Source organism: Rhea pennata, chromosome 9 (genome assembly GCF_028389875.1).
Source record: "Rhea pennata isolate bPtePen1 chromosome 9, bPtePen1.pri, whole genome shotgun sequence".
Lineage (NCBI taxonomy): Eukaryota > Metazoa > Chordata > Aves > Rheiformes > Rheidae > Rhea > Rhea pennata.
The window spans coordinates 201,417-223,670 of NC_084671.1; the positions used below are offsets into that span (position 1 = coordinate 201,417).

Sequence of the window (22,254 nt, forward strand, 5' to 3'; positions counted from 1 at the left end):
TAATAAAAAAGAAGCAGAGGGACATATATAGCAACAGAACATCTCCAAAGAGATGAGTACAGAAACTGAGTGAGACAAGAATTTCCCCATTGTGAAAAGCACCTAATAGAACAAATCCCATTCTCATATGAATGTTTAACTGGTACAAAGGTTATACAACAGTAATTCAAGAAACATCAGACATTTCCACTTTTCCCCCTCCAAATGACATGAACAGCTATAATTTCCAAGCTCACCTGACAAAGGACTTGGCTGGAAAAAACTTCTATTTCTTCCTCTGCCCCATAAACATAATTTTCCATGTTATCACCATCAGTGCTTTACAAGGTTCTATACAAACAAGTTACTGAGTGCATAGTTGTCACTGTGATTGCATTGCTGGAGTAGGCACTTTTAAGTACCTTGAAAGCTATGGAAGACGTTGCTATCTTCCCCTGACTTAAGAAAAGGCTCAACTATGATCACAGCACCTCAAACATAGTTTTACTGTGTTTATCTAGTTCTGTGCAGATACACGGCTGACCTCCTCAGGCAAATTAAGGTGTACAACAATCTCTCTCTTTGGACTCAGGCACTGAGCCAACAATGACATCAGTCAGTCCTCCCTCCTGGAATCTTGCATCCACTACACAAAATAGGAACACATGCAAAAGAGGCTGGAACTCCACCTTTGTTCTGCTCTTGCGCAAAGAAGGCTTTGTTTTTTTTTTTTTTTGTTTTGTTTGTTTTTTTTTTTTTTTTTAAGTTAATTTCTTTGTCAGACAGAGTTTAACAAGAACAGGGACTATACATTAAGAGAATCTAAAAAGTAATCATCCTATCCTGAAAGGAGAGCACAGCTTGGACTCTCTGATTATTTTCCCAATTTGCCTTCACACATACTAGAACATGCTACATTGGAAAATACATTCTCGCTTGTAGAGTAAATCCACAGCCATCTGGTACCAGTCCTGTACCAAAGCCCATGTAGTTGCTATTGATGAAAGAACAGGCATTGCCTTGAGGATCCACAACAGTGAAGTAGACTGTATCTGTTCCTAACAGCAAAACGTTTTCAGAACTAAATTTGTCACTGGCTCTGAAACACAGAAAATATTAACATTAGCACACACTGAAAATTTAGCTCAGTTAAAAATAAGCCACTGCACATTTACAAGACATAGTTCACCCCCTTTTCAGAACCACCCTACAGGAACCAGAGGGGATATTTATACATACAAACGACAAGAACATGACCCTAATCCATTAACGCTTTATTAAAGCAAAGAGCTGGATTAGTCTAGACTCCTTATACTAGTACAAAACTATACAAAAATTAAGGAGCGTTAATCCAAACTGGTAAGTTAAACCATAGTCTGAACTAAACATGATAAAGCAAGTTTCAGATGGATATTTTAAAATGACAGATGTTATCATATGAAAGATAAAGCACTGGATGGATCCAAAGTCCTCTTATAGCCACATAATGTCTGTATCAATATGGCATTTCTGCTTTATAACTAATATTTGGTTAAGTTCAAACACAATCCTGCCAATAAATTTAAGTAAACACACCTATCTAAAATACACAAGAACAGACTAACACACACTGGTACTTACACACACATGGGAATTTCTACATGTGCATGAGTAATCACTGTGCTTTTTGAACTTTCATCATTTTCCTTCAGTAAGGTTAGCATTGTACAAAGTATTTTAAAATTACTTTCAGCTGCTCAAGACATTGCTAAGCATGAATCCCACTGAGTTTGACAGGGCTGCAAACCTCATTAGTCTAAAATTTCATTTCTGTCCTTCTAATGCACCAGTGGAACAAAACACTGAATATAATGAACAGTGCTAAAGGCTAGCTGGTAGGGAAGCAGAGCCATGTGCAGGTGTGTGTTTGGAAGGCGTTACTGCAGTGTTCATCTGTTCTTGAATTCACCTCCCGCTTTCTGCACCACACATTCACAAAAGAGTGCATTCCCTGCTACACTGAATTCTCAGCTGGAGGTAGAAATTCAGGGCATTGATGTTTGCTATGGAGAAGAGCAGAGCTCTTCAGAGAGCTGCAGCCATCTTCGATAGCTGATAGGGCCTCTCCTCTCCCCTCTGCCGAAAGGGAAGGGCTCTGCTGGCACTGCATTTATCTGCCTCTGGGTGATATAAGCCAGGACTAAAGAAATCATTAGTTGAAAGAGACACAGACACCTACAGATACATGAAGTTTCAATAAATCTGGGTTTTGCTGTAGCTTACATACAGTTCTCTGATCACACTGATTGAGACCAAAAGTTGGATGCAAATTTTTCTTTTTTTTTTTTCCCCTGTTCCCTGACTACGAAGTAAAATTTTTAGTCTTATTCTTATGCAAAAGAAACATATCAATCAGTCATCATGGGGTTATTTTTGAAATTGAGTATCTTAAAACATTTTGTTTAAAATTAGTTTAAGACATTGGCATACCTCTTCTAGTTCTATATTTCTGGTTTAAAATGTGTAGACTGTTTCTAATAAGATTTTGCTTGCTTTCTACTATTGCCTTTCATCTTTTAGACAATGTTTTTGAAAGTAAAATGGTATACATGGGTTAATAATGAACACACATTTTTGAGCCAAAAAATTTAACAGAGGCAGACATATTTCAAACTAAGTAATTCTGTAGGAAGTCTAAAGACCATTGAATGTAAAGAAATAAATGAGAATCTCCAGTAACTGAGCTCCTCCTAATATTACCGTTAATGTTGCATGCCCAATCCTTGAACACAAGCAAGGAAAGAAGAAATACCTTTGTAAATTTATTAGTTGAGAACGCTCTTTAACATAGGTTTTGGACAAAAGCGGTTTTGTAGGTATCAGAACTTTATCAGGGTCTGCACAGAATGAGAAAGCATCAGTGAAGCTGAGTTTCATGGCCTCAGTCAGCACGTGCAAGTAGTCAGCTCTATTATGACCCATGACTGAAAGCAGCAACAACAAAAAGACAATTGTATTAGACTTACCAGACATCTTTTAAAACTTCCAGCATTACTGCATAAAGAATACTGTGCACAGACATTATTCAAAAAATTTACTGAAGGTATTGATTCAGTCATATTGTTCACAGCATAGGACATACAGTAGATAATAATTAAGAATTTTGAAAAGGTTGTATACAAAAAGGCTGTTTATATAAGGTTGTTTTTAAAAATTAGTTAAATCATATTAGAGATTTTCTTAGAAGCTTATACTGTAATTTACAAAATAGAGCATTTTCAACATAAAAATGAGATGTCTTTCATACTAAAAAGACCTCTCTCCAATAATGCTTTACTATGCGTTATATTAAAAAGCCTATCCATTGTACAGTTTATTTAAATCAAAGTCATGCCTTCTGACTGGGCTTTTACAAAGATTTTCCTCAGAACTGGAAATCTGTAAAGAGTTTTTACAGATTAATTCTTCTGTGTCTGAACCACACTTTCAGAAATGGTCAGACTTGAAAAACAAACGCATACCATCAAAACTCATGACCGGACAAAAAGCCATACCTTTAACATCAAAATTTTCCAAAATGTTTAGGGCCATCAAAGCTGTGATTCCTTGTCCATTTGGAGGTATTTCCCAAACACTCATACCCTACAGAAGGAAAAAATAAAAACCACTTTTTTTCTGCTTTAAACAACTAAAATGAGAACATTATTAAAAATTTGTATTAAAAACAGCATAGAAGGCAGGTATGTCCTCAGGACAGGGGAAAAAAAAAAAAAAAACTTCCCAACAATAAGACATTGCCTTTCCTTGCTTCTCTTCTATTCTATCTTTTAGGATAAGATATGGATATTATAAATTAGCACAGTATTCTGCACAATAATGCAAACTACTGCCAAAAGGCCAGTGTTAGGTACTGGTAATACTATCATTATTGCTACATGGGATGAACTCTTGAGCCTTCACACAGAATAGATTTCAGCTGCAGATCAATTACAGATACACATTCCTCATAATGCATTCAAAAGATATTCAGTACTTGGCGCAGTCAGTGTCATGTTATGGCCTTTGTCACGAATATGGCTTCATATTCCCAAAAGCTGAAAAAGTTCTAAATCTGTTTGCAGTAGAATGTGCCAGTCAAAGAGAGGTTTGAGAGAGGCATGTAAAAATATGAAAAGAACTCTTTTACCTTCAGCACTGAATCTGTAGGCCTCCTGTCAAAAGAGTAAGAGCCTAGACCACAAGAGTGCTTGCTCATAAGAGGACATCAGAGGAAGTAAGATGCCCTGTAAATCTTGCCAAATGTGTATGTTCCTAAACTTCTGTTTTGGTGGACATCTGTTATCAGTCAGAGACCTGAACACCTGGATGCAACTTCCTGGGCTAGCTGCTCCTTCTCTGCAACTCAGTGTATCTTTAACCCTTTTGCTACTCAAGGTGGCACATGAGACAAGAATCAAGTAGAAGGCACTCTTAGCAAGATCAGCAAACTCCCTGCTGCTAAAGAACTTCACACGGAGTAAGAAACTCCTCAGGGCGAGAAAGGTCTGTGACTTTTCTCATATTATAGAGGCATTCTAATGATCTACTGCTCAGAAATGGACAGTCTAACTTTTCCTAGTGCTGTGCTCCAAAACTAGTGATTTCTGCACCATTTTTACAAAGCATCTGAGGGAAAGAAAGGTGTTCAGCCTCTGAAACCTGATTTGCCAGAGCCTCCTAAATTCCCTCACTTCCCTTTGATGGAATCAAGACATTGCCCACTCCTTCTCCTCACGAACAGCATCCTGTAGCAGCCAGCTTAGCAGCCACTTGCTACTGTGAAATTCAACCCAGCACAAGCAGAAGCCTTTACCTTCACCCCTGCCAGTCCTGCTACAGGCAGCCATGGTTCCCAGCTCAGGCACTCTGAAAAAAGTTCTTGTCAGTGCTGAAGACCCTTTCCAGATCTAGCTATAAACCATGCCAAGAGAGATCAAGCAAATTTCATGGTTCTTCCAGCATACGTCAGCTTGGCAACCTAGGCACTGGCTCAGTAGAGCACATGTAAAAATGGATTCAACATTTCAAATACCACAGCTTACATCTTCTGAGCATTAAAGTAAATATCTTCTAACACTGAGATAATCCACATTATTTTGCTAACTCTACAAGCACCTCATACAGTTCAACGTCTGTTTCCAAAGCTGCTAAGCATCTGGATGTTTTGGTTTCAGTACTACCCAGCACACAGATTTTCCTGCTTTGAAATCAGGAAGTTAATTAACTTAATAGGCAGCCCATTAGTCTTATGAGTCTGTCCTATATTCCTTAACTTGGACATAATTCCTACTGATGTCATTAAAAAGTTTCCTCAAGTAAAGGCTACAGGCGTGGGCCTGCACATAGCCAGGCATTTCCAAACAGTCCCTGTGAGACATGCTAGGCACATCTGTTCATTTCTATATTTAAAAATATTGCTCAATAGGCAAGGGGTGTGCCGCTGCATGACTAATAACTTTTTTCTGTAAGACCTGGATTAGAAGGAATGCTTACTCTTGGGGCTGAGACACATTAAAGTACTACTGTGTCTAAAAGGTGGGTGTGCAGAGTATACTAACCTACCTACCGAGACGATGCAAGTAGTAACTTTTTCCCTTCAAAGCATACAAACTTTTCTTTTTCTCACATATTCCGCAACCCAACTATCTTTTCAGTAATACTCTCAGCATAAAACAGAACTATAAGAGTTACCTACCTTATCCTTACCTATTGAGTAAAAGCACTCCAACTGAAAAATGACCTAAAAGCAAACCATGTGTATCATATGTCCTAGCAGATTCTCTAGAACTTAACAGACCAGTATTTTATTTTCTTATAGTAACAATAATGGAAAAAACAACATATGTTGCAACAATTGTTTGTTTAACCGAATAGCATGTTGTCAGGGCTAATGACTGGGACAATCAAGAAAATAAAAATGTCTTAAAACAAAATCTTCGTCTTAAATTTTCAGTATTTGTTAGTCTTTAAAAAGCAGTTAACAGTTTGGAAAATATTAGTCTCTGTATCATTACATGTATCACCAAGCTGAACCAGCAGTAAGAAAGAATCACTTCTAAAGGCTGTCAGCAGTACTAAAAATACCATTTTCAAGTTGAATAGGCAGACATAACCACTGAGTATAGACCATCAAGATTGGCAGCATATTTCCTACCATTTGAATCAATAAACAAAAACTCAATATATTCCTGTCAACTGCTCTCAACCTAACGTGGCTGAATAAGCACTAAAACCCCTCGAAGAATATTATGGCCTACATAATGCAAGAGTCAGAGCAGATGAGTAGCGTTGTCAGGACAGCTAAAGCTTCAAAGTCATTACTCAAGACTGCAGAGGTAACAGGGAGGAGAGAAAGGTTTCTGCATGAGGGCCATAAGAGTTTCTTGAGCCTGAAGATTTTCTTTGACAAGGCAATATACAGTTTTATCCAACACATACTTTTGAAAACATTCCGATCTGGACATTCATCAGATAAAATATATGTGCAAAAATGGCTTGCAGCAGAAATAGAGCTGGAAAGATAGGAAGGTTCAAGTGTCCTCATGGTGCAAAGCAGTGGAGAATATTTCAGTTAACACTGAAGCACATGGGAAGGAAGGAAAGAGGGAAGGCATCTGCGAGCATTTTTACTGTGCTCATGTGGTCATGGCACAAAAGCAGGAAGTGGGACAAAGGAAATTTTCCTCGAGATGAACTAGCAAGAAAACCTCAATTTCATTCTTCTTTGTGCTGGGCAACAGGAAACTTGCTCTGAAGTGTGAAACAAAGGGATATGACAACTGTAAACAAATGAAAATCAGTGTGCACTATACAGTATTCTGTCACGAAAAACATCTTTGAAATGGGGAAAGAGAAGAGTCCATTCTTCCTAACGCTTCCTTTCAACTCTGTTCAACCCAGCAAAGTGCCTAAAACACAAACATCTGCTTCTGCACCTGGTTTCACCAATTTCACTAGCCTTTTCCTAGTAGAATCTAAATTTTCGGAGAAAATTCAGTGGGAAACTTAGGGAGAGACTAAAGATACCAGAATGTATGCAGAAAGCTGACTACATTCTATATTTGAAGGAGAAGGATTGATTTCTCGGCCAAAATCCAGTTTGCTTCCTAACTTATCAGGCAAACTGGCTACACTCACTCTGAATCTACAATAAAATTGCTTTGCCCTGTACCTAAGAGATATTTATAGCTGGTAAAAAAAGTCTCAAGGCAACTGACCTATCCCTCTCTCATTCTTGTCCAACACCTTTCCTTCTCTCTCCCAGAAATAATAATGCAGCTCCACAAAAGTTCTGACTCTTTCAGAAAGCTACGGAAGTATACAAAGAGAAGATCTCCCTTTCTCATTGTGACTTACACCTAATTTTCTTTTAGACGCTCAATTTCTACTACTCAAATACTTCTCTACTTCTTAAAAGCTTACTTGTTTGTAGTGTTTTTGCACATTTGAATCAAGCTAACAAACCAAAGCATCCACAAATATCACGCTGAATTTAAGTTTTAAATTCATTAGTTACCCCCTCCAGAAAGATATTTTACCGTATCAGATTTATACACTTTCAAAATCTCTACAGGCAAATAGCAAGCACACAGCTAATGAACAACTGTAACACTGCATGTCTAACAGACCCGTGTACAGAGATATAATCGCGTTATTAATGCACATAAGACAGCTACACATATGTATATGCATTTGGCAGCCCCAGCTGTGTACAGAACCACAGAATCGGTAAGGTTGGAAGGGACCTCTGGAGATCATCTAGTCCAACCTCCCTGCTCATCAGGGTCACCTAGAGCACGTTAGACAGGGTTACATCCAGGCAGGTTTTGAATATCTCCAGAGAAGGAGACTCCACAACCTTGCAGGGCAATCTGTTCCAATGCTCTGTCGCTCTCACAGCAAAAAAATTCCTCCTCATATTAAGGCAGAACTTCCTGTGGTTAAGTTTTTGCTCAGTGCCTCTTGTCTTTTCACATGGGTCAACTGAAAAGAGTTTAGCCCCATCCCTTGACACCCTCTCTTCAGGTACTTATACACATTGATAAGATCCCCCCTCAGTCATCTTTTCTCCAGGCTGAGGGGTACAACTAACAAAAAAAAAAAAGAAAAAAAAGGGGGGGGGGGAAGCGCCCACAAGCTCAGCCGGTCTCAGGGAAAGAACTGTCCACATACCCTGTAATTTGTGAAAATTGGTTTGACCTCATCAGTGGTGTGGCTTTTGACATCTTCTAAATCCATCACTCCTCCATGTCTCTGGACTGGTTCTACAATAGCAGCTGCAATCCGACCTTAATAAAACCCCTTCTTGCCAGATCTTGCCAGCTCCTGAAAAGGAAATAAAATGTCATCAGGTAAGAATAACCTTACAGGATAATCTGTGTTAAAGACATTTAAAAGTTACATCTTTCAATGATGTAGGTGAGCTGTGTAAGCAAGATGCATAAACTCCACAAAACTGTAGTGTGCCAATTTCAATCCTAGGAGATAAACTAAGCAAGCAATCACCATGCTACTGCAATGGCATTTTTTTCTCAAAGAAGGCAGGTTTAATGCATTCTTTTTGGTTATTTTGAAGATATTCTAGTTTGGTTCAACTCTTTTTTTTTTTTTTAAGAATGCATAAACATTCCAGTTGCAATTCATAATTAAAGTTTGTTGCAGTTCACAAACCAAATCGCAAAGATTTCAATTAGAGTACTGGAATATTCAGCACTTTGAAATTTAGGACACTTATTCAACTACCTGAGTAGCAATTATAGGTGATTAAATTTAGACCTCCAAGTTTGACAACGCTACCCTTAAATTCTCCCCAGTTATAAAACAGGAACGCAACTTGCATCACAGAAAGGTGGAGAGATTTAATGTTTATACTAGTTCGTGATGCTTCAACAAGTGGCATTTTATGAAATGAAATGGCTTATTAAAACACTAAGTGAAAAATCATGTAAGCTAGTGACTCCTACTTAAAAACAAATCACAAAAAAGAAAAGCATTATCAGAACACACGGGTTTTGACAAAGTCAAAGTGAAAGTCTGCTGCACCTGAAGACACTCTATCTGTGACTGTAAGTGTGGCTTTGAGCAAAAAAAGGGAACAGCTACGCAAACACACTTGCAAAAATTCATCCTGGTCTTGAATTCTTCAGGAATGGCCATTTTATCCTATACACACACAGAGATAAAATGACTTAACGCATTTCAGTGTTACTGTCAACATTTACTGAATGAGGTCTACCCTCAAAGGGACTGGCAAATCAATAAAAGCATGAGAGTAGAAAGATGAAGCAGAGTATGAAGAAGTCATTGTATTGAGACGATACTTCATGTAGCAGGTTGGGGAACTTTGAGTAATTATAGATAATTATATTGCAAATATATACAATACTTTCATGCAAAAAGACAAGGGTGTGAGAGCTGCTGAAGCACTTGCACAAGGTCATACAATGATGACAGTCAGAAGAGCTGAAAAGAATCCCATAGTCATGTAAATGAAACACAACAGTGTGCTATTAGGATATATCCTGGTGATGATGATATAAAATAATTTATCCTGACATAACTAAGCTATAAGTCTTACTGAGGCTTTGAAACACATTCACCATTAAAAAAAGCATTTATATATATATTTTTTTCCAATGGAAAGTAGAATAGGACACCTGGTTACATTTGAAAGTAGTATTCTTAGCTGCTCTAAATGGTACCATGATGAGTCACCAACAAATTAACAAAAATGCAGCAATAAAATCATTAGTTCACAAACACAGAACTTAACACTATTAAAATAAATCCTTAGTACCAAACATGTAAGACCATTCTACCATTCTCGGTTTCCAAAACAACACCAGGCTGCTAATAGCTAGAAAGGGAAAACAGGAGCAGAGGTGCACGTTAATTAAAACAAAAAGCCCACCTTTACATTAGGCAAAGCAAAGCAAGAGACTCTAATACAATAAGCTTCTGTCATTTTCCAAAACAGTATCCTGCTGCTTGTCCATAGCTTGCATGAATTTTGCTAAATGCAATGCTGACATACATTTTAACCATAAGTAAATCTGACTGTGGAACCCAAGCTAAAACACTATTCACATAAACCATCGCTTGAGGCTATTATCCCTTTCCAGGGCAAGGGACGTCTGACAACACTTTCGGAGGCCATCTTTCAGGAACTAGCTACCACGCTGTACACTCACCTCCATTCCTTCAGTAACGATTAAGGAAAAAGCTTATGTTGGCCTTATTTTCTCTGTGATTCCCTTGTGTTGGGGGGGGAAAGAGCAGATGAGGGCTGCTCATGGATTTTTACCCCTGCTCACACTGCACAGCACACAAACATTCAGTACTCCTGAGGGGTTGAAAAAGGCATCTTAAGAACACCGCAACTTACATATTCCCACCATGAGCAGACCTGGTAGGTTATATTTTATCTTCTTGAAAAGCACTGGGAACAATATACACCTAAACATAGAAAAACATGATAGAAGGAAGTGCAGGCAAAAGAGATTAAGAAACAGATGCAGAAGATGTGAAGTATGACATCTAAGGGCTGCTACAGTCCCTTGACCTCAGACCAACTTCAAAAGGGCCAGGATATTTTTCAAAATAAGATACAGATAACTTGAATTATTTCTAGTTTACATCACTATCAGCAAGACCAGGATTATGCCCTCTGAATCTTAATGCTTGCACTGATAGGATCCACCAAAGCCTTTACACAAAGAAAAATGCAACAGAAACACCACACCTGTAAAGGCCACACAGAGCACTCTATCGCAGGCACCTGGCATTAAGAGGGGAGATGCCTCAGCTCTCAAAACAATATGGGAGTGCCCCGAAAGTAACAGGGTACAGGCTGGTACGACACCATTAAATATTAACACAGGTGATAACTAATCAACTCAAGCTGAGTCAACTCTTTCCTGAAACAATTTTAACCATTAAAAAAAAAAAAAAAACTAATTGGGTATAAACACATGAATTATTGTGTGACATGCCATATTCTAGTTTTGAGAGGAAAGTATATATGAAAAAAGATCAGAGCTCATTTTACATTTTGAAATAAAATGTTTTTGTCCACATCTGAGCTGGCAATATTCACAATTTTATGAACAAACCTCTTGTTTGCATTCAGCACTTCCAAAACAAAACAAAAAAAATGCAAACCAAAAGCCAAAACCCACAAATACTATGTTTCTGAATAAAACCAACATAATGGTGATCTTCTGTCTGGGCCTTGTAATAGCATGGTAGTTGGCTTCAAACTTAAAGCAGAAACAGGAGTAAGGATTTTATTTTTAATCACAGAATGCAGTAACAGTTACCTAGCTCTAGTCACACTAAGAAATATAATATAATTTCATAGCACATTTCTAAGAAGGAAAACAGAAGAGCAATGCATTTTGTTACCTACAGCTGAAATCTTCCATGTGTTTCTAGCATGGACAAACTGGCATATCATTAGGCTCTAGCTCTCAATTAGCTGTTTGTTTTTGCTGACGTTTGGTTCTTAGCAACCTGTAACATTACATTCCCTACACAACAAGGTTAAGTGCCTATATTTATCTGTTCAGGATATGGAAATTTATGGTAGTTGCCCCTTATTACTAAATAGAAAGGCCTATCTCCCGCCCATTTCAGTCTTACATTTATTTAAACTAAGTTAGCCAGGAAGCAGAAAGAGTTGCCATAGAAATAAAATTAATTTAACATAGGCTCCTGCAAAACCTCCATTAATTAACCTATTTACAGTAAAAACATTTCTTCTTTCATTAAATGCAATCTGTATCACTCCTACAACACAGTGACAAAAACACAGCTGCTGTTCACTTCCTGTGTATCTCATGCTTCAGGGATTCAATAACACACAGTCTTGCGTCATTTTTTAGACTTCATGACAGAACTAAAATTGAAGTGTTGGAGTTCACAATCTCTGCTAACTTTCAGTACAGAAATGAAGCTCTCTCTATAGAATCAAATATAATTTGTTCCTGCAAAAGCAATAAAGATTCCACACGTTTGTTTTTAAACAGAAAGATTTAGTTTAGAATATGTTTTACATTTGTTTTCATTTCTGAAATACAAAATTAATAAAATATTTCCAAAACATATCTTGAATGTTTTCAGTAATTGCGTGGATAAAATAAAATGGTCCACTTCAAATCTCATGAAATAAAAAAAATTTAGAGTATAATAAAAGATAAATTTGTGAAATAGTTAACATGTTTCAACTCCGCTCCCGAGAGGAAACTAGGATTCCACACCTGAAAACCAGATGGGCTTTCTACAAGAAAATAACAATACTAATCAAGCTGGGATAAACTTTGCCTGAAAAAAAAAAGACAGCTAAACAAAGGAAAAGCTAGAATCCTTTTCTTTAGTAATAATTCAGCAAAGAGCCCTGTACAGACACTGCATAGTGACAGTGAGTAGAAATATGCCAGAAGGACAGACAGAACCTATGGAGCTTTTCAGTGGAAAGAACTAATTGAATTTAATGTGGATGTAGTTACCAACAGTATAATTCTTCTAGCCTGGAAATTTGGTAACAACAAATCAATAATTACCAGACACAAAGAATGTAGTACAAAACAGTTCATATGCCTCAGACTATCTGGATGCCTATTTACAGAACACCAAATTCTTGCTCTATTTATTGCTGATTTCATGACTGCAAGGACCTCTGGGCATAAGCATAAGATGACCTGGTGGAGGGTGAGGGAGGGGGAGGAACACACACCTCACATGAAAGATTTGAAAACAGAAATAAGGCAAACTTCCCAAAGCTGCAACAACATAGGGGGAACTACGGGGCAAAGAAGTAAGCAGAAGGGGTGTGAGGGGTGGTTTCCTCTCCTCCTTCCAACACGCAGCCAAGAAATCTAGGCTAACAAAAAGCAGTCATATTCTGCTAACAGCAGTAGCATGTCACATTCTTGCCTCCATGGGCTTTTCTTTGGAAAGTACAGTACCTGCTGTCTCTGCATGGGGATATCAACAGGTAGCATACAATTCACATCGTACTCAAGATTTTATACTATATTTTTTCAATAGGTTCATAACAAAGTAACATTTTTTTTATTGAAATGGTGTGAAATTAGGCTTATCATTGCATGATCTGTCTCACTTTATAATTTGACTTATCTGTAGACTGAGAGATCTGTAAGAAACCACAACAATGCAAAGTCAAATATACTCAAATTGTGGTCTCTGCTACAGGAATGACTAAGGAGTAAATTCATTGCAGATAAAGACACAAACATGTAGTCACATGTTCACAAGCATGAGCACTCCAAGAGCCTATGCAGCATAATGATGACATTAGGAAGTACAAAGACTACAAGGACAAGCCACTAGCAATTTGAGGCATGGTGAGCAAAATAATCTCATAGTAATCATGCACTGTCTTAACTATGGGTGAAGAAAGATTTAGGTAAGACAACTCAATCTCACATTTCCTCTTCAACAAGGCTTCTACAGAAGACAGTAGGAACCATGGATACATAAAGGATATCTAACTAGATCCTTAATGAATAACTAAAAATTAAACATTTTATTTGTTCTGAAGAACAAAGCAAAATGACTTGCAATTGTTTTGAGTATCCCCAAAAGTGCATTCCTTACCTTAAAAGTGTTAGCCAAAAAGGGATTGGAGAAAACCTGTCCATGTAGTGGTGCCTGGCCATCAATGAGTAACTCCCTCCCATGCTTGTTTCGAAGTGACTGGAGAATATGAGCATCACGTTTCCAGTGGTAGGCAGTAATCTCTGCCACTGGAAAACCTCTTTCAGCCAGTTCAATAGCAGGCTGTAGCAATTGTCTGAGAGAGAGAGCTAAGAAAGAAGATCAGGAAAGGACTGCAAAATTATTTTTGAAGTACTGAAATTACAGAGCACTCCTATAAAGCAAAATTTTATGCAAGTTTGACTTACACAACACACTTCCCCTAGAAGCAAGTAATTTTTACACAAACAGATCCACAGAGGTACTTGTATGAATTCTGGGTTTTCGGGGGGGGAGGCAGGAAATAAGCCCACATTCTCCCCAAATCCCAAACATTCAGCATATGAGTACAGTAACAGCATCCATTAACATTGCACTTTGCCTGAAAACATCCTCGCAGCACTGTCTTTAATGTTATAAATCAGAACAGTTTTATAGATTCTGATTATTATTTTACCTATGCAATGAGTGCTTACAACAATGCTAAAGAACCTATACCTGCTCAGGGAAACTATTTTTCCAGCCTTATCTTTTTGGTGACAATACTGAGTGCAACATTACTGGAAGAACCATCTTGACTATTCAAAGCACTCACCAGACTTTACCGCTAGAATCAAATCAATCAGTGTCTGAAACACTACCAAGCACTAAAACTTACATACATAGCATTCTTTTAAAAATCCATTTAAATATATGCCATCAAGTTTGCAGACAAAAAATGTGGAAGCTACCATTTTTTTCTGAAACAAAAAGAACTCAAGACAGACTTGAACCTCAAGCTCAAATCTCCCCACCTAGACTGGATCCTGAGCTATTTTTGTAACGGGTTAAAATTTAAAAGGATGAACAAGAGCCAAAAGTTGGATGAATAATGTTTACACTGAAGTCCGTCTGTCATTAATATTGTTCTTATGTAGGTTAAAAGTACATTAAAAGAAAGATACTGGATTCAATATCTTGATATTTTATTACATTTTGGTAAAACCCTAGCTTTATTAAAAAGATTACAATCCCACTTGCAGCATATTTGTTTATACTGGGAACTTAAAAGAATTTGAAAGTGTATTGCGCATTTTCATTTAGCTTCACCTTTTTACTTCCATACAGAGAAACAGCATCACACAAGCCAGCTGCTGCACCAGGCACTGTGACGTTATGGGCATGAAGTGGAGGAAGAGGATTTGCTTCATCAAACCCTTGTTCTTTCAAGAGCTCAATAGTCAGTGCCCTTGGAGACCTGCCACTGCAGAACAAAAAGCAGCACATATATAAAGTGACAAAGGAAACAGGCTGTCAGTCATATGCCAAAGGAGCATAAATACTGGTCCAAGCACTGCATGACAGCAGTTCCGATGGTTTCATTTCTATCATATGATACGTGAAATCCAGATCCTTCATGTTGCTGCTGCAATATTTAATGTTTCCATCCTCTCTCATCCCCCATTAACAAAATAGGAACATAAAGGGCACCAGAACGAATATTATTTTCAGATCCCCAAGGTCCTGTCAAGCTAAAAATCCAACTGGCTGCTTCCTTTTTAACTTCGTTATTTTTCTATAAGAGGAGCTCTATGTGGAAGAAAACACTCTTCTCTCTTCAGTCATGAAACTCTCTCTTTTTAATATAATTCGAACAGAAGGAAGTTAAACAAACAGCTGAAGAGGAAATGAGGTGTAAATATGGACTCTAACCCCTTTCTTAACAAACATGTCCCCAGTGAAATCAGCATGGGAGATGAACTAGCCAGCTTAAAACATGTTTGTTGTTATGAGGATGATAAATATGAAGCATTAAACATCCAAGCCTCACAGCAAATTGATTAAAATACACTCAGTAAATTATAACATTCTGGCTGTCAGTCAAAAGCTGTACAGAATCTCCTCTAAGTACAACAAATAAACAGCCTGGAAGATCAGATCCATGGCAATTCTTAAATTCAAACAAACTGAAAGCCATACTTGTCTCTGGAATTTGATCCACAAAGTAAACAGGAATGATCTATTTCCAATTCCACAGAAAGCAGTTCTCCCTTTTCCAATCTGCTTCCCTCCACAATCTACAGTTTATGATCCATAAGGAGAACTGTCCTCTTTTCAGATACATGATCTGGAAGTAAAACTGAACCTATCTATTTCATCCAGGTATTCTAGGTATGAATAATAAAACAGCTCAGGATGAACATCCTTTTCACACTAGCTATCTTTTCCTGCAAACCAGGGTTCACTACTTTTCTCTGAGACACATGAACCATTTCCACACATGGGATTTTAGAGCAAGGATGTCTGTAACATCCATTATAGAAAGACAGATTAGGAGGAGCAACAGAGCTATGAGGCCACAATTATACCATTTCAGCACAGCATACAAAACAATCAGCTAGACAACACAAAGGGAGGATCCTAAGCCAAGAAGCAGGGACGTAACCAGAGAGACATACTCACTTCAAGACTGATGCACAACCCCACATCTCCTTACTACCACAGAAGCCCATATGGTATTGAAGAGCTAACATAATGGGAATGCTGTTTGACAGCAACACAAACAAGTGCTAAGTAAGCTAGTTCTCTCTTACCTCCTTCGCCCTGCCTATCACTAAGTCTAGAAAGAAAGGTCTGAAAGGTATTCTGGGCCAGAGTAAAAGCAAAACAACTCTGTTTAAACTTGCAGCATTATTCCTACTTTGCACTTGGAGCCACTTACGCCATAAATTGTTCTTAGGTATGGTGAGTTAATGAATTCACAGGAGCACTTTCCTCTCAGTTGCACTGGTATTTAGCACAAGAGAGGAGCCCCCAGGCTTTATCTTTGGAACTTATCTTCCATTAAGACCATGCACGTGCTTTGTGTTTGCATCATAGTAAAGACAGAAGCAATCTCCACCAATGCCAGTGCTGACAGGTTCAGTGACACTGAGGGCAGCAGCTACTGCCACAGCAGCATCTACTGCATTCCCACCATTCTTTAAAATATCTGCAATAGAGATATCTATCAAAATCTGAGCAATCTGAAAGTCCCCTGGAAAAAAAGGGGGGGAGGGGGGAAGGAGGGGAGAGAGAAAGAGAAGGGAACCTTTCCAACCAGGATGTGACCAGGTAATAAGGATTTGAGCATTTCCAGATGCAAAGAAGGAACTTCCAGGTTCAGGTTCAGAGACAGAAGTTGTGAAAAACTTCTCGGCTTAAAGATGTTTGTTCTTGTGGAAGATACAAAAGTATAAGAATCTTAGTATGTAAGGAGAAACGAAGACAGAAAAAAACCTGCTGGAAACAACAATCCAAGCATTAAAATCTGCCTTCACTGAACTTGATGGTAATTTGTGCTACATACTTCAACCTGTAACTAAGATTTCACTCAAGCAACAGTAATTTCAATTTTCTCATGTTTTCGGGGCTCTACAGAACTGGCACAAATGTCATTTATAACTGAAATTTTCTTGTGAAACATCAGCTGCATTATCTGCCAGAAAAATAAACTACAAGTAGAACAAGGTATGAAAGCCACTGCTCCTAAGGGCAGAATACGTATGGAGGCACACTGCACATTACTGCATTCTTCAGAAATGCACTGTGCCACAATGAACGCTACAAGGCTCCAAAGACATACGGTAAGTAAGTGACAAGTATGTTTATTCCAAGAAAGAAGAGGAAGCTTACAAAAAATCAATAGCAGTGATAGCATCATTAGCATAATGAAGCTTCCCCTATAAGGCAGGAAAACCAGTTCAATCATTAGAAGAATAAAATTAGAAACATGAGGCAAATTTATCTCAAGCTTAAAGAAAATGACGTGGTTTTCACAGGCCACCTCTTGCTTGAATATCTAATTCTGTAATATTAGGAGGAAGAAGAAAATCTAAATTATACTCAATAAGAGAATGAAGATGCGAAACAGAATTGTGCACTCAGGGTGATAGGAGGAATTTGTAACTGCAGACAATCACAAGGTTGTGGAAATAATTCTGATCTTTTACCTGTGGATTTTGACAAAAATTAGAGCAAAACTAGAAAATGCATACACATACACACAGAAATAATTAACAGACAATCCTGAATGGACCAGCTCCCTTTTTCTCCCATTTTGGAAATTACCTCAGTTGGGATTTTGGACATCAGTACTAATTATTAATTGTATTTCAGTGCTGTTTATATGGTCCACAGTAGGAGTGACGCTCTTTTGTTTTCTCTTTCAGGGATTGTGGTTTACAAAAAAGGGATTTTGAGTAATATGTAAGAAAATGTATTTTCTGCAAAGGAACTCCAAAAATAAATCTTACAAAAACTAAACAAATAAGCAGTAATAAAAAGATGCATTACTTACTTAAAGTAATATAAATCAGAGATTCATCAGAGATTTCTTAGTGGCCACACAGCTAGTTGGTACAGGTTGACAGTTACCTAATGGCCCCACTGTTAGAGTAAGTCTTGAGGAGAATGAAGGACTGGGTTTATTAAAGCCTTAACAGATGTTCCATGTAGAAAAGAAAGCTTGAAGGCATTTGAGGGAGAAGCTAATGAACAGGCAATGGAGAAGGTGTGATCTTTGGTAAAAAGGAAAGTAACACAACACAATTAAAAACAGTAAGACAGCAGAGAAGTATAAAGCTAAGTTACAACGAAACTGTAAAAGTCCAATTTGTATGTAAAATAAATTTCTGTATCATTTTTCATCAATCAAAGTTATAATGATACTTTTGACGTCACTTAAAACTACCAGCACAAGAATCAGAGCCAGGCTTCTTTTGGTTCTCATATATCTCCCTGCCCATTTCTCTTAATAAATATTCTTCATTAGTATGCTTTGCTTTTCTATATTCACAATATTAATGTGCAACTTAAAATACCACCTGTGCCAAGCTACATCTGTCACAAGCTCTTATCTGAACGGAAATGTCAAGAACAGGACAAAGGTCAAAAAAGATGCTAGAAAAGTTGTGTACGTTATTAGTCTGTTCTCAGAGACGAGGGGGATGTTCAGGAGCTGGGGGTGTTATAGGAGAAGACTGTGAAAGGGAAGCCCACAATACCTGGTTTTCTCTCAGACATTTTTTCCCTGTCTGCTTTCACATGCCTCACTATATAGCTAGCCCTGAGATTTGATGGAGAAGTCTGTGAACAGAAAAGGGAATTAATTTCTCTTGCATGAAAGCTGTGGATAGTTGTGTGATGACTTCTACTTGGCACATACACAGCCCCAGTAATGAAGTCCTAATCTTTTAGCATTTCCCCCATATGCATTCCACATCTACACATTTCATAGCAAAGGGGTGGCTGGTTTGAATCGCTAGCAAAGAGCAATGGAGTCTGTCCCCTCTGCACATCTGTTGACATTCATTTGTGTTTATCATATTGATATCAGAGCTGGGAGAGAAACATTTCTTAGGTCTTTTTTTTTTTTTTTTTTTTCCTCCCAAGGGAATTTGTTCCAGAGTCAACCAGTCCATATCTACTCCTCAATGGAAGGACATAACACTGTGTTAATGTGTGCCTCTTCAACAAGGCAACTTTCCAGGGCTGTTTTATGCAGAAAGTTCCTTCTGTATTTTCTTGTTTGAGAACAATATTTGACCATATAAACAAAGACACACATACACACAAATTTACATGCAGCAGTAGAGACTTCACAAGGCTTGGTTTCAATTATGCTACTGTAAGTCCAATCCTACTAGTAAATTCATCACAAAATTCTCCCTGACTTAACTGGAAGAAGGATCAGAACTTCTAACAAAAATTTATGAAACTCCAGATACTCAAACTACATTTAAGATAGAAAACCAGCTACAAAAAATCACAAAAGCATGAACTCATTACCTTAGGTCATAATCATCTAACAAGTTCGCTGATTCAAGAACTGACCAAGACACAGCTGTCTACAATTAAAAATGAATAAATGCATCAAAAGTACTTGTTAAGACACATTCATCTATTTAAGTCAAAATACGATTACCAAGACCAATATTTGTAGCAAGCACTTGACTTGATGCAACACAGCCATGAGTACAAACCACAGGAGACCTTCGGGAAAAGAATCTGAGCTGAGATGCCATTTCCAAGCCAAGGGAATAATGTTGTGACCCAAGAGCGAAGAATCTGAAAGAGAAAGATATATCAAAACCAGTGGAGAAAGACTATGCACTTGCTGACAGCAGATGTATGACAAATGACTACCAATGATAGCTCCAGGCCTGGCCTCTTATACTTTAATGATTTCTGCAGAAATGTCACCTAAAGCATTTCTCAGGCCAGTCCATCTGCATCCAGGCCAGTGGAATTTGAACAGGAAATCTAGAAATGACACAGGCAAGTATTGTGTTAATCATGCTTTGTCATCTGGGAAACAGTTACAGATCAGTGACAAATTTAATCTTTATTCAAATTACTCCTTTTCCAGGCATGCAATGCTCTGGCTGAATGGACTCTGATCATTGGGTACAATGTGCCAGGAGCCACCCAGGCACCAGCAACTAACACTGGTGAGGCCACAGACAGCTGCAGCGGGTGTGTGTGCGGGTGTGTGCGTGCACGCGCGTGTGCATGCGTGCATGTGAGAGTGTATGTGCAAGAGTGTGTGAGTGCACACACACGTGTGGCAGCTGCAAACAGCAGCATTTTACATGCTCTGTACTTGCTTTAAGAACAGGAACAAGGAGCTCAGAATGACTTTTGTCAAGAGCAGGTAAGATTCTTAGACCAGAAGCATTCTGGTGCCTCTGCAAAGAATCTCCTATGGATGGATATGTTTTTTCTCATTTTGAATGCCTCCAGGGTCACTTTAGATATGCTTGATGTACTCACTTACATTAAGTATTTAGGATAATTTCTGGCGGTCTCATTGATGAAATCATTTGGAAATGTTTGCATTGCTAACAACAAGAAATTAAGCACATAACAGTCAGACAAAAGGACAGAAAATTCCCATTTCAGTTGCACAGACTAAAAATAACCCATGGTCAGGTTCCAGGTGGTTGTCATGGTCAAACAAACTATAACCTATTCCAAATCTGCAATATTAATATAAGAGAAAAAGAAATACATACTGCTTTTGAGCAGATCAGCATTAAACTGCATCACATCACCATACAATATCAGAGAGATCACCAGTAAAACCATTAGTGAGAAATATGTGACAACAAAATAAAGAAACTTTTTGTTGTAATAGTACTGGAGAGCAAAGTAGCTCTCATCTTGCTAGATTTCACTACAACACTGAAACCTAATGTTGGCATATTGGCTACTACAGGATTTTTTTAAAAATGGTTGTGATTAATCTTTAGTGTATATAAAAATAATTTCATTGGGTTCTGATCTGGCTGTGTCACCAGTACAGGCTTTGGTCACAACGGTTTGTTGGCACTGTTGCCTGTATTCAGTAATAATGTGCTGTTTAAACGGGCAATGGTACTTACAAAGTTATGACACACTAGTTATAAAGCAAATTGCAAAACTTGCATTAGTGTGATTTAACGTTTTCATCATTAACTACAGGTCACTCCCACTATACGATTTCAGAAGGAGCCAGCTAGGTTTTTTACTGAACACCCTGCCCAAAACCCCTATGCTGTCTCCCATCCACTAGAAAGAATACTTAGGATTTTTGCTATTTATTGCTAGACTGCCTGTCTTTGAAAATTCACTACATGGATCAAGAACAAGCCACAAACAACTCAAAAAAAAGCTTGTTTCAAGTTTGAATGAAAAACTCCTGAGCTTTATCCACTGAACAAAATGGAAATCAGTTACCATCTCAAAATTCATGGAATTTTCATGGTCCACACAAAAACCACAGTGGAATAGCATCTATCACTGTTTGCCACGCATGAAGACTGGCATGAAAGTTATTGTACAATAAATTTTACAACACAATACATCAAGTCTGAGTATAAAAGAGTAGGTATCCAGTATCTGTTAGAAGGCTGCAGGGCCTGCTTGAACAGAGATGTTCATTTCAACAAACATTTACATCTACTCGTTTCATATATACACTGTCTCAAATCCACTTTGTAGCTTATTTTGGCTTTTTTTTTTTTTTATTACAACAAAGATTTACTAATCTGCAACCAGTTTTCTTCCCCCAGATATGCTCCTGCTTTCACAAATATATTTACAGGAATGTAATAGGAGGTATGGGAGCTGACTTAAAAATTGCTGGAGTGAAGAAGTGTCTTTCAAAACAGAAGTTTTGTTGAACGTAGCCAACTCAGCACATCTACACTGGAAGTTCTCATTCCATTTAGATTGGGTCTCATGTAAAACCTGTGTTAGATTATTTGCAGACTGGCTTTATTGTAATGGGTTCTGCATCCTACAGACATTTTATGCCTCTCTAACTGGAAACACTCCCAAAATGTGTAGGGTGTTAGCATGCGCAAAGTTATAATTATGGGCATGTAAGATGCATAAGCACTATTGCTCTGATCTTCCAACTTGTTACGCATGGACACCCTGAGCAAAAGTTGCATGCTCAGATAATGAGGCTTTGTTTCAGCTCTGAAGTCTACTTGCCACATTTAGTGTAATTTTAAGTGTATATTTTGCTTGAGTGCA

The 22,254-nt window shown here is 37.9% G+C and overlaps 1 protein-coding gene across 1 annotated transcript in view; it reads right to left on the reverse strand.

Moving 5' to 3' along the window:
• The window catches only part of LOC134143894 (glutathione hydrolase-like YwrD proenzyme), a 29,369-nt gene that overhangs the window by 3,645 nt on the left and 3,470 nt on the right, over nucleotides 1–22,254 (reverse strand). The window contains 8 exon segments of the mRNA XM_062582314.1: nucleotides 916–1,078; nucleotides 2,771–2,942; nucleotides 3,513–3,600; nucleotides 8,170–8,322; nucleotides 13,615–13,810; nucleotides 14,783–14,960; nucleotides 16,535–16,684; nucleotides 19,658–19,800. Coding sequence (XP_062438298.1) covers nucleotides 916–1,078; nucleotides 2,771–2,942; nucleotides 3,513–3,600; nucleotides 8,170–8,322; nucleotides 13,615–13,810; nucleotides 14,783–14,960; nucleotides 16,535–16,684; nucleotides 19,658–19,757 — 1,200 coding nt within the window. The 5' untranslated portion in view covers nucleotides 19,758–19,800.